The following is a 19,386-nucleotide window of genomic DNA, read 5'->3' as shown; positions in this document are numbered from 1 at the left end:
AGGCACCTGAGCCTAAACGATGCACAATTTGGTTTTAGACCAAGTCTGTCGACTGAGAGTGCTATCTTGTGTCTCAAGCATACTGTCCAGTACTACACTGCTAGAAAGACCCCAGTTTACGCGTGCTTCCTGGACCTCTCCAGAGCCTTTGATCTGGTTTCATATAGTGTATTATGGGATAAACTACTATATAATGACACCACTTTGCCGCGTGAAATAACGGACTTGTTCAGATATTGGTACAATAACCTAAGCAACTATATCAGATGGGGAAGTGCTACTTCGGACTGTTATGGATTGGAATGCGGGGTGAGGCAGGGGGGGCTGAGTTCGCCCAAACTTTTCAATCTATATATGAATAGACTCATCGATGAGCCGAGCCGCACTATGGTCGGATGTCATATTGACGGAATGTGTGTTAATAATATAAGTTACGCTGACGATATGGTGCTGCTCAGTCCATCGATTAGAGCACTTATGTCTATGTTGCAAATTTGTGAGTCATACGCTGTGGCCCATGGACTCAGGTACAATGTTTCGAAGAGCGAGCTGATGGCATTTAAGGCAGGTACTAAGTACAAACTAGTGGAGTAATTTCACAAAAAAATAATTGAATATAAATTAAATAAAAATTTAATTAATACAGGTACTAAGTGTTACAATATTATACCTAATCTAACACTTTGCGGCGCTCCTTTAAAAATAGTTTCGAAATTTATGTACTTGGGTCACTGGGTCACGGATGACCTATCTGACAATAGCGACATCGAGAGGGAGCGTAGGTCGTTGGCTGTTCGTCGTAACATGTTGGCCCGCAGGTTTGCACGCTGTACGAGACAAGTAAAGATTACACTGTTTAAATATTATTGTCAGTCCTTTTACACGTGCAGTCTGTAGGTCAACTATACGCAGAGGACATACAACGGCCTGCGCGTGCAATACAACAACGCGTTCCGGGTGTTGCTGGGGCTGCCACGCTATTGTAGCGCCTCGGGGATGTTTGCGGAGTCGCATACAGACGGGTTTGCAGCCATTATGCGCAAGAGGTGTGCTTCGATGCTAAGCCGCTTGCGCGGCAGCCCCAACCGCATCCTGAGCGCGTTGTCTGCACGCTGGGACTCGCCGATGTTCGCACACTGGATGCGACTTCATAGCATATCATCAGTCGCATAGTTTTATTTTGTTTCTTTTTATTTTGTTTTTTGTATTTTTGTATTGTGTAACTAACCCTTAGAATTAAGCATTTTGTAATTTTAACTAACAATCTATGGACCCAGTTCCGAAATAAATGATTATTATTATTATTATTATTAAAAAATAAATAAAGAAAGAGTTGCGGCTGTAGCTTACCGGGTTTGCAAGTTGAAAACACTCTTCCTTGGTTGCCTGCAAACATTAAATCTTACATCATTTTGTATAGTCAATCAGGGAAAAAGAAGTGAAGAGTACGTAAACAGCTTTAACAATGAACATGGCTAATGCGTAATCGATGTGACTATAATCATGGGCCTATAAGTCAAGAGGACTGTTAATCGCGATACAAGATAACGTAGTTGGATATTTAGTATATAAATAGATATGTCGCTACAAGTACAAGATAGCTATTTTTGTAATCAATTTTCGACGAGTTGTAATTTACCGAATCTACTCAAATGTTTAGAGTTAACGAACAAATCAACTAGATGTCGCTTCTTGTACGGATTTTTATGGATACTACCGATAATTCCTTTATTTTATTTAGGATTAGCGCCATTTACCTATACTAGCAAGCGTTAATTTATAAATCAGTTTGTAACACATAATACCAATCTATTGACACGCATTTTTGTCAAAGTTCAGAAAATAATGCACGCACCATAAGTTTCCGGAATGAATAAGAAAAAAATACCATGAATGGTCAGAAATTAATTTATTGTTTCTCAAAATATTCTCCGTTAGCGTTAATACACTTTTTCATACGAATGGACCAATTTTGAAAACATTTATGCCACTCCTCCGTGACAATCTCTGAAAAATATTTTTCATACTCTCCGACAGCCTCTTCAGGTGATAAAAATCGTTGACCGCGTAACTGGTTCTTAATTTTTGGAAATAAATAAAAGTCACTAGGTGCCAGGTCGGGACTATACGCGGGATGACTCATAAGGTCAACGTTGTTCACCTGCAAAAATTCATTTGTCTATCTGGCCGTGTGAGAAAAATAATATGGCGTTTACGGTTATTTTTACGGAGTTTGTCAATAACTTCCGGCAAACAAATGGTCGTGTACCAATCACTATTCACGGTACAACGATTCTTCAAAGCAACAGTAGCCACGTGTCCAGTTGTATTACAAAAAGAAGCAAGCATCTGTTTAGAGGCACTTTGCACGCGCGCCACTTTGGTTGGTTTCGGCTCATCTCGAAAGACCCATACGCTCGATTGCTATTTTGTTTTGGGATAGTAACTATAAATACATGTTTCGTCACCTGTTGCTATGTCCCACACCAAATTTGACGCCCGTTGAATCTGGTAAGCATGGCATTACACCAAGTGACTCGATCCGTTTTTTGAGTCTCAGTTAAAATGTTGGGGATCCACTAAGAGCACAGCTTTTTCACACCCAAATGTTTGTGTAGTATTGATTGTATTTGACTCATCTCCATGCCTAAAAATGCCCGAATCTCATGGTATGTCACATGCCTGTCTGTTTTGATCATAAGGCGCACAGCCTCGATGTTTTTGTTGTTCACAGAATGGATAATTTTAACTTCATTACAAAGATTTAAGAAAATATGAAGATAAATTTGGTCGATTTTTAATAGCAAACATAAATTTATAGACTTCGAGATCCATAGTAGAAAATTGAACACGTTCTTATGCTTTAAAATCTGCGCGGTAATGCGGAGCGCAGTGTGCCATACCCTACAGTCGCAGGGCGCGGTGCAGCGGGTTAGTCGCCTTTAAGTATTACAGAGAACCTGCTTTATTTTGGTCTTCAACTGAAGCTCCATTCTGCTAATTTTCTTGAAGCCACTGATCGTTGTAATTTCATTGAGACATCACTTAGATTATTTTGCAACTATGACAATATTTTGTTATTCTCCTAAAATCGAGTTAAATGGCAGTTGGTTCTGAATAGAGTGTCAATGGAATGGCAGTGATGGCATTCTCTCATTCAATCACAAACAATCTATATTACCTTACTAGAACCACAATAGAAATGACTAAATTACAATTCAGCCTTCCTATTAAACATATTCAATGTCAGTATACTACGCCGTCGACACGCCATTGAAGAGCAGAATACTAAAAAAAATTGCAATGGCAGTTAAATGGCAGCTCCATGGCTTGTGGCTAGCCGAGACACGAAAGAAACTCAGTCTTTTAAGGCGTTTTATAACGACTCGACTCCATTTTACAGGACTCGGCTCTAAAATTAAAACTGGGGGTTCGAGTTTTTGTTAATAAGACTCAGTCGTTATACTAAAAGACTCAAAATACTTAAACGACTTGAACTACTTGAAAGACTTAAACGAGTCGAGTTGTTTGCAAAGGACTTGTACCTCTTTTTTTTGTCTTATTAAACCCGAAGTTTATAAATAAAAATGACGTAAGTAGTTAATAATCACGTTTATTTACTTATAATAAAAATCGTAAAATAAATACCTTGTGGGTAGAAATAAAATCACGCCACGTATGAGCCGTAGCTCATGACTCGCGACTCTCGATGCCATGAGGCGCCAGTCGTTTTAGTCGTTTTAGTCGTTTTAGTCGTTTTAGTCGTTTTAGTCTTTTTAGTCTTTTTAGTCTTTTTAGTCTTTTTAGTCGTTTTAGTCCTATAAGTCTTTTAAGCTTCCTAGGGTTAAAAGACTTCGACTCGAATTAGTCTTCAGTTTTAGTCTTATGACTCAAGACTTGATGGTTAAAAGACTAGACTAGTCGTGAGGCGTTAAAAATTAGTCGAGGTTATTTTAAAAGGCCTTAAAAGACTGAGTTTCTTTCGTCAGACAAGTCACTACGACTCTTAACTTTTAGCAGAATACTAAAGTTACATAATCCTGCCATTGACACTCGTCGACACTCAATTTAGATTATTTAAAATTAGCATAGTACTTGGGACCCTAAAGCACAGACGAATTTTTCTTTATGAAATGAAAATGGTCTATTTGCAAGCAAACACGGTATTGGTGATGGTAAAAGTGCATAATACTTGTACAAGCGTGTTGCGCCATTTCTGACATGCAAAATTTTATATGATATTATATAATTTTATACGATGTAATGACACTTCGACTTACCAACACCGAAGCTATTCCAAAGGCTACTAACACAATGATACGACACATTCTGTATGACGTTCCACATCAAACAAATACAATCGACAAATTCGCACTAGCTTTTTTATACATAACGACCACATTAGGTCAATTGAGCGTGACTAATTGAGAGAAAATTGTCATATATTCAACGTTTATAATAATGATGGATGATTAAACTTCTTCAATATAAACAGAAAAAACGTGTAATCGTAACATTGACAATAGTACTAAAACTACTGGTGACATGAACAATTATTTGACAATTTTTTTCGGTGAGTTATCATATTTTACCTGAACATTTTCCGTAATAACAATGTAATTGAAAACTTAGTATAATAACGTCAATGTTAGAACATTTCCTCGGAGCGTAAAGCCCGACACTCACTAGTGAGCTGTGAAATCATAGTGTAGCTTGCAGCGAGCTGAGAGCCGACGATAACCAAGTACTTACTCTAGCGAGTGAAGACTGTTTCACGCGTACACATTTAGAACCTCGTGACGTGACAAATATACGTTGCAGTTACAGCACGCTAATGAGTAACCAGCTTAAGGTTGTCAAATTATTATTATAGTGGTACCTACAGGTTGCAAAGCATAATTTGAAAAAAATATTCTCGTACTATATTGAAATGTCAAATGCACTACTTACGTCTACATTTTTTTTATACCTGGTAACGGAATGAGAAGTGCACGTGGCGGTAAGCGACACACTTGTCCAAAACTGTTGCTGTGCTACTCAGAGGGGACACAATGGGAGAATTGCGTTTGTCACCCTGAAAAGTCCCATGTGCTTTTAATTACTCTTTAAACTGAAACCTTTAAACAGTATTTTCCTAGACAAACTGTTTCACAAAGAGCTCTGCTGCTACTAACTACTGTGTTCTTCAACGTAATGCGCGTGACGCAAATGTCTCTCAGTAGAAATCGAAACCTAAAAGAACAAAGAATACGTATGTGTCATGTAATGGTACCTGGTTGAACGAAGAAAAACTTTCATAGGTTTCTTACAGATGGCGCTATGGCAAAAAGTCCTTAAAAACTAAAAGCAAAGATCTGCAACAAGCACATAGAAAAGATTGTAAGGTCCGCCGATTCGTTCTGTGGCTTGTGTGCTAGTAATTTATTAAAGTCATTACTGACTGTGTACGTAACTGCGAATATTTAGTATAATATGCTGATGACCTTAAAATATAGAAAGAAATAAAAAAATTTGAGGACGTTAAGTTTCTGCAGGCTGATTAGACGGCTGTGGCGCAATGGCGCATGGCGCATGTCGCAAAGAATTATTAAATGTAACCAAAATTAAGCTATCTGGATAACTAAGCCTTTAGAGAGTCGACAGAAGTGCAACATTTGGGTATTCTGATAGGCAACAATGCTCATATAGATAGTATAGTCAACAAGTCATGGAAAAGCAAACAAAATTTTAAACCTTTCCTCTATAAGGTTTTACTTAGCCAGCTCGACACGCCCCGAATAATGTCTTAATTTAATTTGGCGATGCCTAGAAAGCTTCCGCATTACCCAGCGCAAAGTATATTTTCGGTTCCTGTATCTCGTACTAATGTGCGCCATTTTTATCCACTTTACCGCATGAGATACATGAAAACTTTCAATAACATTAATACAGACGAGGTTGACATCTTTCACCACTCGTTGTAAAAGTAAAACCACATTTATTTGGTCTGTGGTTCAAACGGAATGTCACAACTGGTTCAAGGGTGGACTCATTAGGGGCTTTGTTTTGTTTAATAATTTCGTAGGTAAAATAGTATTGCTAGAAATTAACCGAAAGTCGTAGATTCATTAGTATTCAGAGCTTGTAAGATTTGAATAAATACTGAAACTACCAGTTTCGGCACTTTTCATTGAAAGCTTTTATAAAATTAATAAAAGCTTAACGCTTTCGATTATCTTTACCAAGTAATTTACGGTCTGAAAGGGAAGAGGATACCAAAACCAAACCCTTTTTTGTATAATTTACTAACGTATATTTAATAATTATGAAATAAATCAATTTTTTGTATGGAATTCATTAGGAGTAACATAGACAAATTAAATAAACTTTAACTTTAATATCTTAAATGAACTTTTGTACTGTAGCATGAATTCTTTGAGTCTTTTGATGTAAATATTTGTTTTTTACTTTGTAACATAAAATCGAAAAATTAAGTAACATGAAAAGTTTCAGTCTTGTTATTTTTTTATATATAATATCAAGTGACAAGACGAACCAGTTCTGCTCCTGATGGTAAGCTACTCGCCTCCATACCAGTTGCAGTGCCAGTCGGCAAATAAATTATTTTATTTACTAAACCGCAAATATCTGAGGGCCACTGCTACTGCGCCTGTCACCTTTAGACATAATTTGACAATTTTTATTTACCTGTAATTTCACCAGAACCCTTACCCTTCAAAACCGGAATGCAATAATACTCACATTACCACTTGGCGGCACAAATAGTAAAGGTAACTCTTTCACAAGGAGCTCTACTGCTGCCATCGAGTATATAACCAGAAATAGAGACGAAATAAGGGCTATATATTCCTGGTAACACATTAGCGATACAGGTCTTATAAATATCAACTCTTGTTTGCACTGAAATATAGACAGGCCAACTACTGACCTGTGTGTACGTCTCCGTGTTTTCCAAAAAACATTCTGTATTTATTATAATACAGATAATATCTCTGACAATGCCGCGCTGTTCTATTCGGTGGTGTGGGAAAAACAGCAAAACATATAATTACAAACAAACCTTTCATCGGTTAATAAATATTAAATATTAAATACATTGACTTACAATTACATGGACGTCGGGTCCACGTTAAAAAGTGTCCGCACTTGTAAGGCGCTAAAATCGTATACAGAGCGCCAAACTCCGCTTTAGTCTTAATTTGTTCGACTGACAGCGCGATACTGCGATGACATTACAATTTAAATTTCGATTAGGTTGACTTGGGACATTTTTTTCGTGGTTTTTGTATTAGACCCGTCGTCCATTTATTTGTAAGTCAATGATTAAATATGTAATTTTTGTCCATTATAGCAAAGCTCAAGTTAACTGGTCGATTTGAAATGAAACAGTTGACTACACCCATTGACGACACCCGTCAATTGTTTCGAACTCGGGCTAGCCTACCGGAGCGCAGTTGTCACAGTAATGATATGACAGAATAGTTTTCAAACAAATTAAATGACATTTCGTCTCTATTTCTGGTTATATACTCAATGACTGCTGCTAATTGTTACTTACTTGTTAGTGAAATAATAAAGTGTTTTATTAGTTCTTAGGTTTTCGCGATTGTTACGCTTAGGAAATGAAACTATTTTTTTTCGGATCCAAATCGCCTGTAGTTTTTTCAAACAAACCAACGGTTCGGGCTCTTTACATGTCCCATTATCACGACTGACGTCATGCTCAGGACCTGTAAAGGACCCGAAACGTTGGTTTGGTTAAAAAAATAAATATACGCGATTTAGATTCGAAAAAAATAGTTTAATTTTGCAATAAGATATTTATTACATAAAATTAATTTGTCAAGAACCTTTTACATTATGAAAACTATATAAATATCACTAAAACCCGTGTATGAACACGAAATCTTTGTATGATGTCGATGTTATATTTATCACTGGCATACACGTAAAGGCTGTATATCACTATTGCTATTTTGCCTAGTGCATTGTCGTACCAAAATTCGTTCTCTACTGCATCATTACTTATGTTTTATTCAACAAAATCTAATAAACAGCTACCGGTTGGTAGTTTGCGTCGTTTGCTCAAGTTTGCCAATATTGTGTGGTCCTCTAACCTCAGTATCGCAAATAGTAAAATGTATCAGTGACAACGTGCTTTTAAAATAAAAGAGAGATTTTCACCGGAAAGGCAGTTGAGAAATTTTTGGAAATCGTGTGTTGCGTAGACTATTTTTGATGCAGTTTTAATTACCATCATGTAAATCTTTCATAACTTGTTCTTTACATTTTCGTGCGGTTTCCTTGTTTGAAATATGCTTGTTATATATATAAGTCAACACCTGCTCTTCAGTAGGGCTTCGTCATCATCATCAACATTTTTATACGACCCACTGTTGGGCATGAGTTTTCTCTCAGGCAAAGATTTAGACCATAGCCATATTTCAAGGTTCAGACCATAGACCAATGCGGTTGGAGACTTCACGCGTTTTCCGAGTTTTGTGAACATTCTTCGACGTGCAGGTTTCGTTACGATGTTTTTCCTTAAACCGGCTCACGGTAAATTTCGAATGAAATTTCGCACATAAATTCTTAAAAACACGCAAATGCGCGTCCGGATTCGAACCCACGGCCTCTGTTGAGAGGTGGTAGGTCAAAGTAATAAGCTACTAAACGCTGCGGAAATCATTTATCAGACCATCACATAACTTGTCACCCTCTGTAGACCAACCGGAAAAGACATCATCGTAAATATCATTTAGAAATTTGAATTCTTTGTATATATATAATTGTTATATAATTATTGTTATATATTTGTGTATATAATTGTTGTCACGCATAGGAGATTCTAAAATAAATATTTATAGTTTCATGCTATATATAATATTATTAGGAAATCAGAATAAATCGTGCATATTTATTTTTTAAAACAAACAAAGGTTTCAGGCTCTTTACAGGTCCCATGTTCACAGCTGACTGAGATGATAAAGTCGTCAACCAGTTATGTCTAATATTAATGCAAACCACCCTATTTTACACTCAGAGTTAAACATTTAAAAAATCGAATCTGCCAATGTGCGAAGTATCTAGCTTAGAACAACATTGTAGTAGGTAGACTCGATAGATGTTTTCCATAGAAAACTAAAGTGGAAAGTGGTAGATTCGATAGCTCTAAGACTAGAAATAAACACATATACTATCGAAAGTGCCAGTTACAACTTCCATCTAGCACACTACCGAATCTCCCCTTTTCGATAGTTTTTCTTGTCTGATCAGGTCACTTAGATAAGAAAAAACGACACAAAAAACTAATTTTTTTTTTAAATGTTTAAGAACTAGTTACATAAGTGTTATTTTAGATCATTTACTTTTTTATATTATGAAGGGATATAACAAAATTGTAAATACTTACCGAGTTAATTATAATTTTTTCGTTAGACGTGGTTTCACCGTGACGTTGTTGTTTATGTTTTATAACGAAATTAATCACACATCTACCTCTGCTATTCATTTTTAAACTCCGATTTAAAAAAACAAAGAACAAAACAAAAAATAAGTGACTAAAACAAGATAAAAATAAACGAAAGGGACATGCCCTCACTCTCTCACATCGCATCGCGGTAAATACTGACGATTCGGTCAGTTACGAACTGTGGGCGCACACCGTCGCTTTAGAACAGTATCCATTGTACCTTATTCGATAATGTTTGTCGCTCATAGTGTGAAGTACCGATAGTGTTCAATTTAAAACTTCCCTTAATATGATTATTTTTGATCAAACTGTGTAATTTTCTAATAGTATATCATATACGCTAACAATTGATGTAATAAAAAAAATTAGATTTTGCAGTTTCGATACTGTTTGTTGCGGCAGTCGAAATAGCTATTTCTGCAGTAACTTTTGTGTTGGATAGTGGATACAACATAATTAATAAAAAAAAAACCAGAAGAAAAGACGCCAATAGGTGTTATCATTCAACAAGAGTAGGTCAAGACAAGTTCATGAGATTGTATTAAATTGAACATACGTATCCCAGACAGGGACGCGCTCGGGCGGCTGTCTTCTCTTCTTGTGTAAACACGGGTGGTAGGAAACTGGCTTCATACTTGGTCAATATTTATTTAAAGCTTACTAAGCGCTTTTTTCGTAGTTTATAATGCGCACAATCAAGAATGCTATTCCCTTAAGATTCTAAAAAATCTCAAATGGCTTTGGTTGATTCCGTACAACAGTGAAAGTGTTGAATGAGTCACTTTTAAAATTGAGGATATAAACAGTACGCTGTGAAAACACGATTCGTAAATATTTTCACGATAGAAAAAAAACATAAACTTACATCGAAATTTTACAAGAAAGCAGCTGTATTCAATAGGTACCATACATATATGAATGACTTTTTAACATCAACTGAACTAAATAGAGCACGATACACGATATCCTACATTTTTCAAATGGCCTCAATTTCGTTTGTAATTAAATAAATTCTGAAATAAAGCCAGTTATCGACCAAAGCAAAATGAACCGTATTAGCACGGGAAAAGTTTAAATTCGAGGTGAAATAGTATCGACTCATAGGACAACATTTTAATAGAATTCGACACTTAGCAACAACACAATTATTGTGAACATAAAACAAAGTCTGATTGACTGAATAATAGGTAAGTGCGGACATATTAATTAAATTGTTCGAACGTATTTATTCCCATTTTGTAATGTTAGTAGGAAGTTTAATCTATTGGATAATAAAATATACAAAAATTAAAACACCAAATGTACAATATATTATTTCAAATTTATTAATAAACCATTTAATGAAGTTTCCTTAACATTTTATTCAGTAGAACATTTTTCTGCGACGTTTTTGATTTCACTGCAAAGCCCTCGGTTGTCAAATTCAGGGCATAACTGGAAGAATACAATGAAATTAAAACATAAATGTGTGTGTAAAATGTTTTCTTTATTAATCTTGAGTACCTAAGTGTTACACTTACACGATGGTTTAAAAATTGAAAAGAAACCTATTTTTTTCGGAGTTAAACTTATACCACCATATCCATCAAAAGTCGACCGAAGACCTGTCATTTTACCTTATCAGGTCTTGAGATCTATGAATTGTAACACCTAGTTACAGGATGAAAGAAATTATGAGCTTAACTGCTAGTGCGGCCTCTTTTATATTGGACAAATAACATCATATAGATGTAGCTGATGCCAAGCACCAATATTGGTTTGTTTATTTGAAACACGCGATTTAAATCCAAACAAATAGTTTTAGTTCCATTTTCATTTTGACACCAATAAAAATGATTGATAACTGGAACGCACAAATATGGAGAAAGAAAGTGAGAATCGTCAATTTTAAAATAATATTTACCAATGCATATTGTACAAGTACGCATTGATTGAATTTCTTCAGTTCACAGAAATGTTCAAACCCAAATTTGCAATATCAGCGTTGATGCAATTCTTTTTGATTTTCTCAACTAGTTCAGGTCGCTCTTCGAAGGCCTCAACAATTATTGGTTCTATGGCATTCTTTATAATTGTCCCATCGTCAGCCACGTAACCCATTTTATTGCTAATACAACGTTCGAGCTCGTACTAAAGAAAAAAAAACCAATTTTATTTGACAAAAATATCAATCAATCACTCAATCAATATATTTATTCGACATCATAGGTCATAATATAATAGGGTGTACAGTCTTATTTCGCACAGCTATGATGCACCTCTTACAGAGGCATACGAAAATGTATGTCCAATCTAATCTTAATTTATGAAATATTAAATTATACATTACAATGTCAACTAATAAATCAATATAATGTCAAAACAAATTTCAAATTAATTCTATTATGTATTCAATACGTACTCGTATTTATAACAATTATTAAAAGCACCCAACCTCAAAAGTTTGTGGGATTACATCTTTTCATTTATTTATATATTTATTTTTCAAAAAGTATATACTTTATAGAAGTTTATCTCCCGCCAGATTTCAAATAGTTTGTTGACGAGCATGCTCTCAATTCGTCGCTTAAATGCTAAACGGCCGCATGACAAATTGCACTTTTTTACGAGAGAGGCAATCAAACTTTTCGACCTCATTTTTTAACATTGTTATATTTTTAATACCCATGTATTTATACTCAAAAGATGCGTATTTTAAGGCTCTATAAATCTGTAAGCACAGACACAAATCACAAAAGGATTGTTTAGCTCAAAAGTTAGCCACGAAAGTGCAGAATGTCAAGCAGGCATTTGCGTAATTCCGTTGTTTATTATGCCCAATCGCTAGGTGTCTTCGTGTAGTATTAAAGTTTGACCATTTTTAAACACATTTTTGCAATAAAAACATTTTAGATTTTGTTGTAATGCGGCGGGTTATAGATCTACAACTAGCAACGAACTATAGATCTACTTAATTATTAATTAAGTACCTAGCAGTGACAAGGTACTTACTTACTTATTAAACAAAACAACAATAACAATTACACTAATATGTAATGAAATACAACATTCTTACAGCAATAATATATTTTTTCAGACTTTTTTCTTTTTCAGATCGAAATTTATTTGCCAAGTTTTGCTGAAATCGGTTAACAGAAAGCGGGTGAAAGCGGGTTGTTACCCTTACAGGAGGAATTTGAGATATCGGTTTACCCCCTATCCAACTAAAAATCATTGAAATCGGTTCACAAATGTCGAGAATCCTTCTTTTTAAAGTCGGTTAAAAACCAAATAGTAGCCTAGTAGCATCCAGCGGTTAACAGAAACTGGGTGAATACCTAATAAATCGAATTCATCCTCTAATTTGCTACCCTTACAGGTGGAAATTTTTATACAAATTCGAATGGGACCACTATTAAGATATCGAGAAACGCCCTTTCCAACTAAAAATCATTGAAATCGGTTCACAAATGTCGAGAATCCTTCTTTTTTGAAGTCGGTTAAAAACCAAATAGCAGCGTAGTAGTATCCATAATACCGAAGTAAATAATTTTCATTTACCTGACAATCTAATTATTTTTTTTTAGAATCAATTTAAAAATACATTACACTTACATTTGTATCGGAAGTTGGTTTTGGTGATTTCGCTAGTTCGTCTAAACATTCATCAATTAGTATACCTTTTAAAGGGGGTATTGGCAGAGCTTTACAACAAGCCACCGCATCCTAAAAAAAATATGTGTAAAATTTTATTTAGCGAAGTGTTATCATGTCATCTATTTCCACCTGTATTCCCAGTATTACCAGGCACGATTTGATCGTTCAGTCATTTGGTATCAAAAAAAATAAATTTAAAAAATTCAAAAAAGAATTACAATAATGTTAAATTAGAATTAAATAATTATTAATTATTAACCAACGGACCTCACGAATTTTTCTATGTGCTTGAGTCGTGTCTTTGTATTTGGTTTTTCAACGACTTTTTAGTCGTAGCGTCATCTATGAGAAATGTGTGAAATAGATGGCGCTACGACTAAAAAGTCGTAGCGCCATCGTCGTTCGTTCCGTGGCTTAGTTGGTATAGCGTCTGGCACGGTATGCAAGAAGACGTCGGTTCGAATCCGACCGGATCGAAGGAATTTTTTCTGAGTGTTCGATCTTTGTATTAATAATTATAACAAACTAGTGGAGTAATTTCACAAAAAAGAATTGAATATCAATTCAATAAAAATTTCATTAGAATTAAATAATTAGAAAAAAATATTTTTGTTTGTTTGTTTGTTTGTTCGTCCGTTCGTGCCGTGCCATGCCGTGCCGTGTCGTGCCGTGTCGTGCCGTGCCGTGCCGTGCTGTGCCGTGCCGTGCAGTGAAGATAAAAAAAAATTTTTTTGGATAGTTAAGTTCATTTCTTTATTCTTATATATATATATCTTTGGATTCAGAATCAGGAATATAACACACTATAAGTATGTCCCACTTTCAAATATACGGCCTGTATAAAAAGATCAAACACGAAACAAAAATTTCTTCGATCTGACAGGACTATACTCGGCGTCTGATATGTAATATAAATACGTATAAAGCACTTTATACATACGTATAAAGCATCGAGTATCTAACCAGAAATAGAGACAGAGTAAGGGCAATCCACCCGCACAGCTGAAATCACAAATTAGAAAGCGAAATAGTACAGTGTCAAGAACTGACCTGTGTAAACGTCTCCGTATATTACAGAAATATTCTGTATTTATTGTTAGAAAAGCTTTTTAAGAAGCACGACTTTTTAAAAGTTCAAACTAAACTGGTCGATTTGAAGTGAAACAATTGATGACACCCGTCTATTGTTTCGAATTCGGGCTGGCCCTTCAGAACGCAGTTGTCACCGTAATGATTTGGCAGAATAGTTTTCAAACAAATTAAATGACATTTCGTCTCTATTATACTACGGTGTTACAACCTTCAGATTCAGTATTCACTATGTAGTCGATTTCTTGATGTACTAGGCATCGCAGATGATTTTAGAGCTAGAAAAGTAAAAAAAAAATTAAACTTTTTCACTTCACCTGTATGGGGAGTGATAACGTGAGTTTATACATTATTATATATACATTGAGAAGTGGACTACATAGTAAATACTGAATCTCTCCGGATGTAACACCTCGTATAATTATGGTCAAACATCACAGGTAAGTTTGTTTAACCATTAATTATTGTGAATTTATACGAACGTTCTTCCAAAAGCTGAAGAATGCAGTAACGTGTTATGTAATAAGTACAAACCTAGGTTTACCACTTTGTACAAGTTTTTTACCGTGATGTTACTTTTAATTACTTTCCTCACCAGGAAAAGTATAAAAGTCATACTGTGGTAAAAAATCTGAGACAACTAACGTTTTTCCTGCATAATCACGAATTGTCTGTTTAATGGTTGAAACAAAGTCAATTGCACTTATATATTTTGTGTATTTTTTGATACAGATGTAATTACGTTACTTATAGTATAAACTTGATTGGGAATAGGTAACGTTTCGATATTAAGACCAATTTAAAAAATATCCCAGATCTCAAACTCCAAGAATTAACGACATTAAATTGGTATTTTAAAAGAGGAACTTTTATGCTTTTGAGAATAAATTATACAGAAGAGACACGCAAGATAAATATATTATTCATAATTTTGTAACGCTTCGTATGATGAATATTCGATAACATTTTATTCGGCAGCACATTTTTCTGCGAGGGCTTTGATTTCACTGCACGACCCCTTGTCGTCAAGGTCAGGACATGACTGAAAAAAGACAATAGAAAAAAAAATTAATAAACTTTGACGCAATAACCAGCAGTAAAAAAGTGGCTAGTGTCTGTCATTGGATCCGACGAAACCCTCATCTGAGATTGTTTAAACTAATACTTTACTAATTTTTTACAGTGTTATTTGTATAATACTAACACCTAACAGGACTACGTTACTAACATCATAAACAACAACTTTATGTCCACGTATCTTTACAAAACTTAATAAATTTACCAATAATAACTGTTTGTCGTACTATCTGATATTTTTTAGATCTGTATTTGGAAGTAAGGCAAGTTCAAATGTGCAAGTTCAATGACTCCCACCCCCGTCCTGCACATAGTTATTATCGTTTAGAGCGTATTTTTATACGAAAATGAAAGCTGATGAATATTACAAGCCATGAAACAAAGTTGTTGTTGTGACGTTAGTAGTATAAATTCTGCGAGGTTGTTAGCATTTTACATATATTCTAATTATCGATTTCTGTTGATGTTAAAAACATCTGTTTTTAAATCATAAACTATGACCATTTTAATATTTATATACCTACAGAATTTGACGAAAATTTAAAGGGTTATAATAACCCCGTATTTTTTGTGAAATGTCTGTAATAACCCTGTATATTTTGGTGAAACGTTTATAATAACCTTATATATTTTGGTGAAAGGGTTATAATAACCCTGTAAGCTTTGGTGAAATTTTGTATAAAAATATTAAAATGGTCGTAGTTTATGACTTAAAAACAAACTTTTTTAACAACAGTCGTTCATAACAACAGACAAAAATCATTAACTAGAATAAAATTATAATTATGGATACATCAACCTACTGTTCTAAAATAATATTTACCATCCCATATTGCACTTTTAAGCAGTGATCCACTTTCAACAGTTCACACGTACTTTCAGGCCCATATTCTTTTACATCAGCATTGACGCAATTGTTTATCATATTCGCAACTAATTTAGGATGCTCTTTGAACTTCTCCACAAGTCGTGCTTCGAAGGCTTTCTTATCAATAGTTCCGTCATCAGCAAGAAAACCTATTTTCTTAGCAATGCATTGTTCAAGCTCGCACTGAAGAAAAAATCAATGTTTGTAAAATATTTAGTCAGTCATATCATATCCCTATTAGAGCGTAATGGATTATTAAAAAACAAACACACTTACTTTGTTTTCTGCAGCTGTTTCAGGTGACTTTTTAAATTTTTCAAAACATTCTTTTAGCGATTCGTCTTGTAAAGGTTTTGGAGGCGGTGTTTTGCAGCACCTTGCAGCAAGCTGAGCAAAAAGATATTAGCTTAACTATTTTCTGACTTGCACATCAACTGACTAGCTTAAGTTTTCTTTTGTGCTCACGATTTGCTAATGAGGACATCCAGATCGTGCTCAAACGATTTTAAACAGGGATTGAAAGAGGTATTGGTATAGTGTTTCAGCGCATTTTAACGGTTAACTTTTGAACTTTTTTTTTTGTTACCGATGTCTAATTCGTAAGTAATCTTAACTATGTGAAATATTCCTGCATGCAGTGGGTGTTTTATGAAATACTTTACTTACGCCAATAAGGGTTATTTCTTTAGATCACTGGTTCTAATAGTATATGAAACGTTATATGTAGAAACATTTGCATTTATAACCAGGATATGAGAAACAAGAAATCGTGAATACAAAAAAAAAGAAAATAAGACAAAACTACCACACCAATTTACCCACAACACCCAGATCGGTACCAACTTAGAAGAGCTAATTAAAATTTGTCTTACCGGGAATTCCGCATTCGACGCCCACAGTGCAAACCGCTGTGCCCACTGGGTTGTCGGAATTACTAGAGCCACGGTGATAGCTTATAAAAACTCATGTTAAAAACTCATGATGTCCTGTATCTACATTAATATATTTCTATGTTATGGGATGCACATTAAAATTCCAAGTTCCAGGAAGTCTGGCGCAAGCGGTCAACGATAAGCGAGTACCTTACGCCGATTGGCAAAAATCTTTCCACCACGATGGCAAGCATAATAGCGTATGCCATCGATACGATTAGAATAGAACTATGTTATAATCTAAGAAACATAAACAACAGTCACATGTTTATTCTAGTTTGATAATTAGATAGATAGATAACACGTTTATTCAGCACAAAAACAAACAAAAACAAAACATTTACAATCACTTCACAGAGTATAACATAAAAGCACATAGAACATTCATTATTAATTTTATACATATTTATATAAAACACATACTGCGAGAAAACCAAATACTGTGAGAAAAACAAGCAAATACTATAAGCATAAGCAGCTTGTGCTGAAATGAAAAAAACAGTGCTGCTTTTCTGCCAGTACCATATGGTGAGCGATCGCAGCCCAGTAAGCCATGCCACCAAAGTGCATCACACGCAAATATATATACCTAACTCTAAATAAGATGTATGCATATACATATTATTGACTTATGACTTGATATTTAAATATGTATTACATATCAAGTAAAAGTGCAAAATGCATAGCAAGTAATGTAAATAGTGTAAGTAATAAGGGAAGCAATATAAACAATAATGTAAGTTTAATTGTGCAAAAAAATTGTTATATTAACTTACCGGAGTCGCAAGTTGAAAACATTCCTTATCAATTGCCTGTAAAATAGTAAATATTTATATTACAAGGCTTCAACATAATTTAGTTACACAAATCGCCTTTTTCAGCCACCTTACCGCAATATCGATGTGTCCAAGGGCATTTTTTGCATTCATCACTTCTACTAAAACTAACAGTTATATGACAAGGATCAGCAGTAGAGCTCCTTGTGAAAGAGTTCGTCCAGGAAAGTACTGCCACCTTATCTATTTCTGCCGCCAAGCAGTAGCATTACTGCGTTCTGGTTTAGAAGGGTAACGGTGCTGGTGAAATTACATGCACATGGGATTTGTCAACTTATATCTCAAGGTGACAGACGCAGTGGCACCGCCCATCAGATATTTGCGATTTAAAGCACTGAGTACTCTGAGTGGCACTACAACTGTTATGGACAGGCGTGTTGCTTACCGTCAGGCGTACAACTTCTTCGTCCCGTTACTTGATTTTATAAAAAAAAACCATTTAAATGATTTTGACAAAAACACACCTGTATACTCAGAACACATGATTTTTATCAGGGCTAGTAGAAACAGAAATAGTATTATAATCAAAGAAACAATAATAATAATAACACACACATTCATAGCCCCGCACTCTGGAAACCCTGTGTCGCGGATACCATGGGTACACACAAATTAGACCCAAACCCACGAAAAAGTTTTCTCCCTGATTTGCGAATCCAAATTTCCAACAAAGGCTTATGGAAAAAGCGTTTAGTGTACTAGTTTCAAAATTGCGTAATAGTTTTTGAAATGCGCGGTGGTTCGAATTATGTGTCCGGTAATATATATGTTTTTGTTAAAATCATTTAAATATCATGTATCTGTTAAAATTTTAGTAATATTGGTTAGTGAACCATTGACGAAAATGATTCAGAAGATTCGAAACGTATGTATGTAAAACTTTATTGTACAACACAAACAAGTTACAAATTTCTAACAAAGAAATAGAACGTTATTGTAAAAAGGCTAGCTTATCCCATAATGGGATTTTTTCCAGCTAACCCTTAAGATGCAAGGTGCAACAATATTTTGAAAATATTGGAGTGATAAAACGATACTCCTACTTACCAACACCGAAGCTACTCCAAAAGCTACCAACACAACAAAACGAAGCATTCTGTATGATGTTCCACATCAAACAAGACAACCGACAAATTTGTACTAGCATTTTATACGCCATGCTTTTTATTTATAAGGTCAATTCAGCGTAACAAAGTGATAGAAAATTGTCACATTTAACATTTATGATAATGGTGGAAGCTTAAACTTCGTAATGAAAACAGTTTCACAATGGCACTAGAATTAATGCCTACGTAACCGTAAAAAGTGTTTTTCCGAAATCTTTTGTTAAGTTTCTTTTTAATAGTGTGTATTTAGTGTAATGCAAGTGGTCATACATGGTGGACAGGTTTTGACGACCTCCGTGATCGAGTGGTTTGCACATCGGTTTTCATGGTGTAGGTTTCCAACTCTGGGGTTTCAGACTCGATCTCCGGT

General features: G+C 34.9%; 1 protein-coding gene across 1 annotated transcript; it reads right to left on the bottom strand.

The window, feature by feature from the left end:
• Positions 1 to 15,102: 15,102 nt before the first annotated feature.
• LOC113226325 (general odorant-binding protein 66-like) lies at positions 15,103 to 19,005 on the bottom strand. Its single transcript, XM_026458911.1, has 5 exons — positions 18,958 to 19,005; positions 17,851 to 17,886; positions 16,419 to 16,529; positions 16,098 to 16,325; positions 15,103 to 15,239 (listed from the first exon to the last, which is right to left on the bottom strand). Exons 1-5 carry the CDS (start codon positions 19,003 to 19,005, stop codon positions 15,165 to 15,167), a joined length of 498 nt encoding a protein of 165 aa, XP_026314696.1. The 3' UTR covers positions 15,103 to 15,164.
• Positions 19,006 to 19,386: the final 381 nt, after the last annotated feature.

The sequence above is a fragment of the Hyposmocoma kahamanoa genome, unplaced genomic scaffold, assembly GCF_003589595.1.
Source record: "Hyposmocoma kahamanoa isolate Upper Pololo Valley unplaced genomic scaffold, ASM358959v1 190, whole genome shotgun sequence".
Classification (NCBI taxonomy): Eukaryota; Metazoa; Arthropoda; class Insecta; order Lepidoptera; family Cosmopterigidae; genus Hyposmocoma; species Hyposmocoma kahamanoa.
This window is presented reverse-complemented; position numbering and strand designations above follow the sequence as displayed.

Excerpts from the sequence above, each read along its gene's own strand:
- LOC113226325 (XM_026458911.1), bottom strand. The coding sequence starts at position 19,005 with ATGCTTCGTTTTGTTGTGTTGGTAGCTTTTGGAGTAGCTTCGGTGTTG. Across the intron at positions 16,530-17,850 it reads GTTTTCAACTTGCGACTCCG|CTTGCTGCAAGGTGCTGCAA; the intron begins GTAAGTTAATAT and ends CTTTTTGCTCAG. Across the intron at positions 15,240-16,097 it reads TAAAAGTGCAATATGGGATG|TCATGTCCTGACCTTGACGA; the intron begins GTAAATATTATT and ends GTCTTTTTTCAG.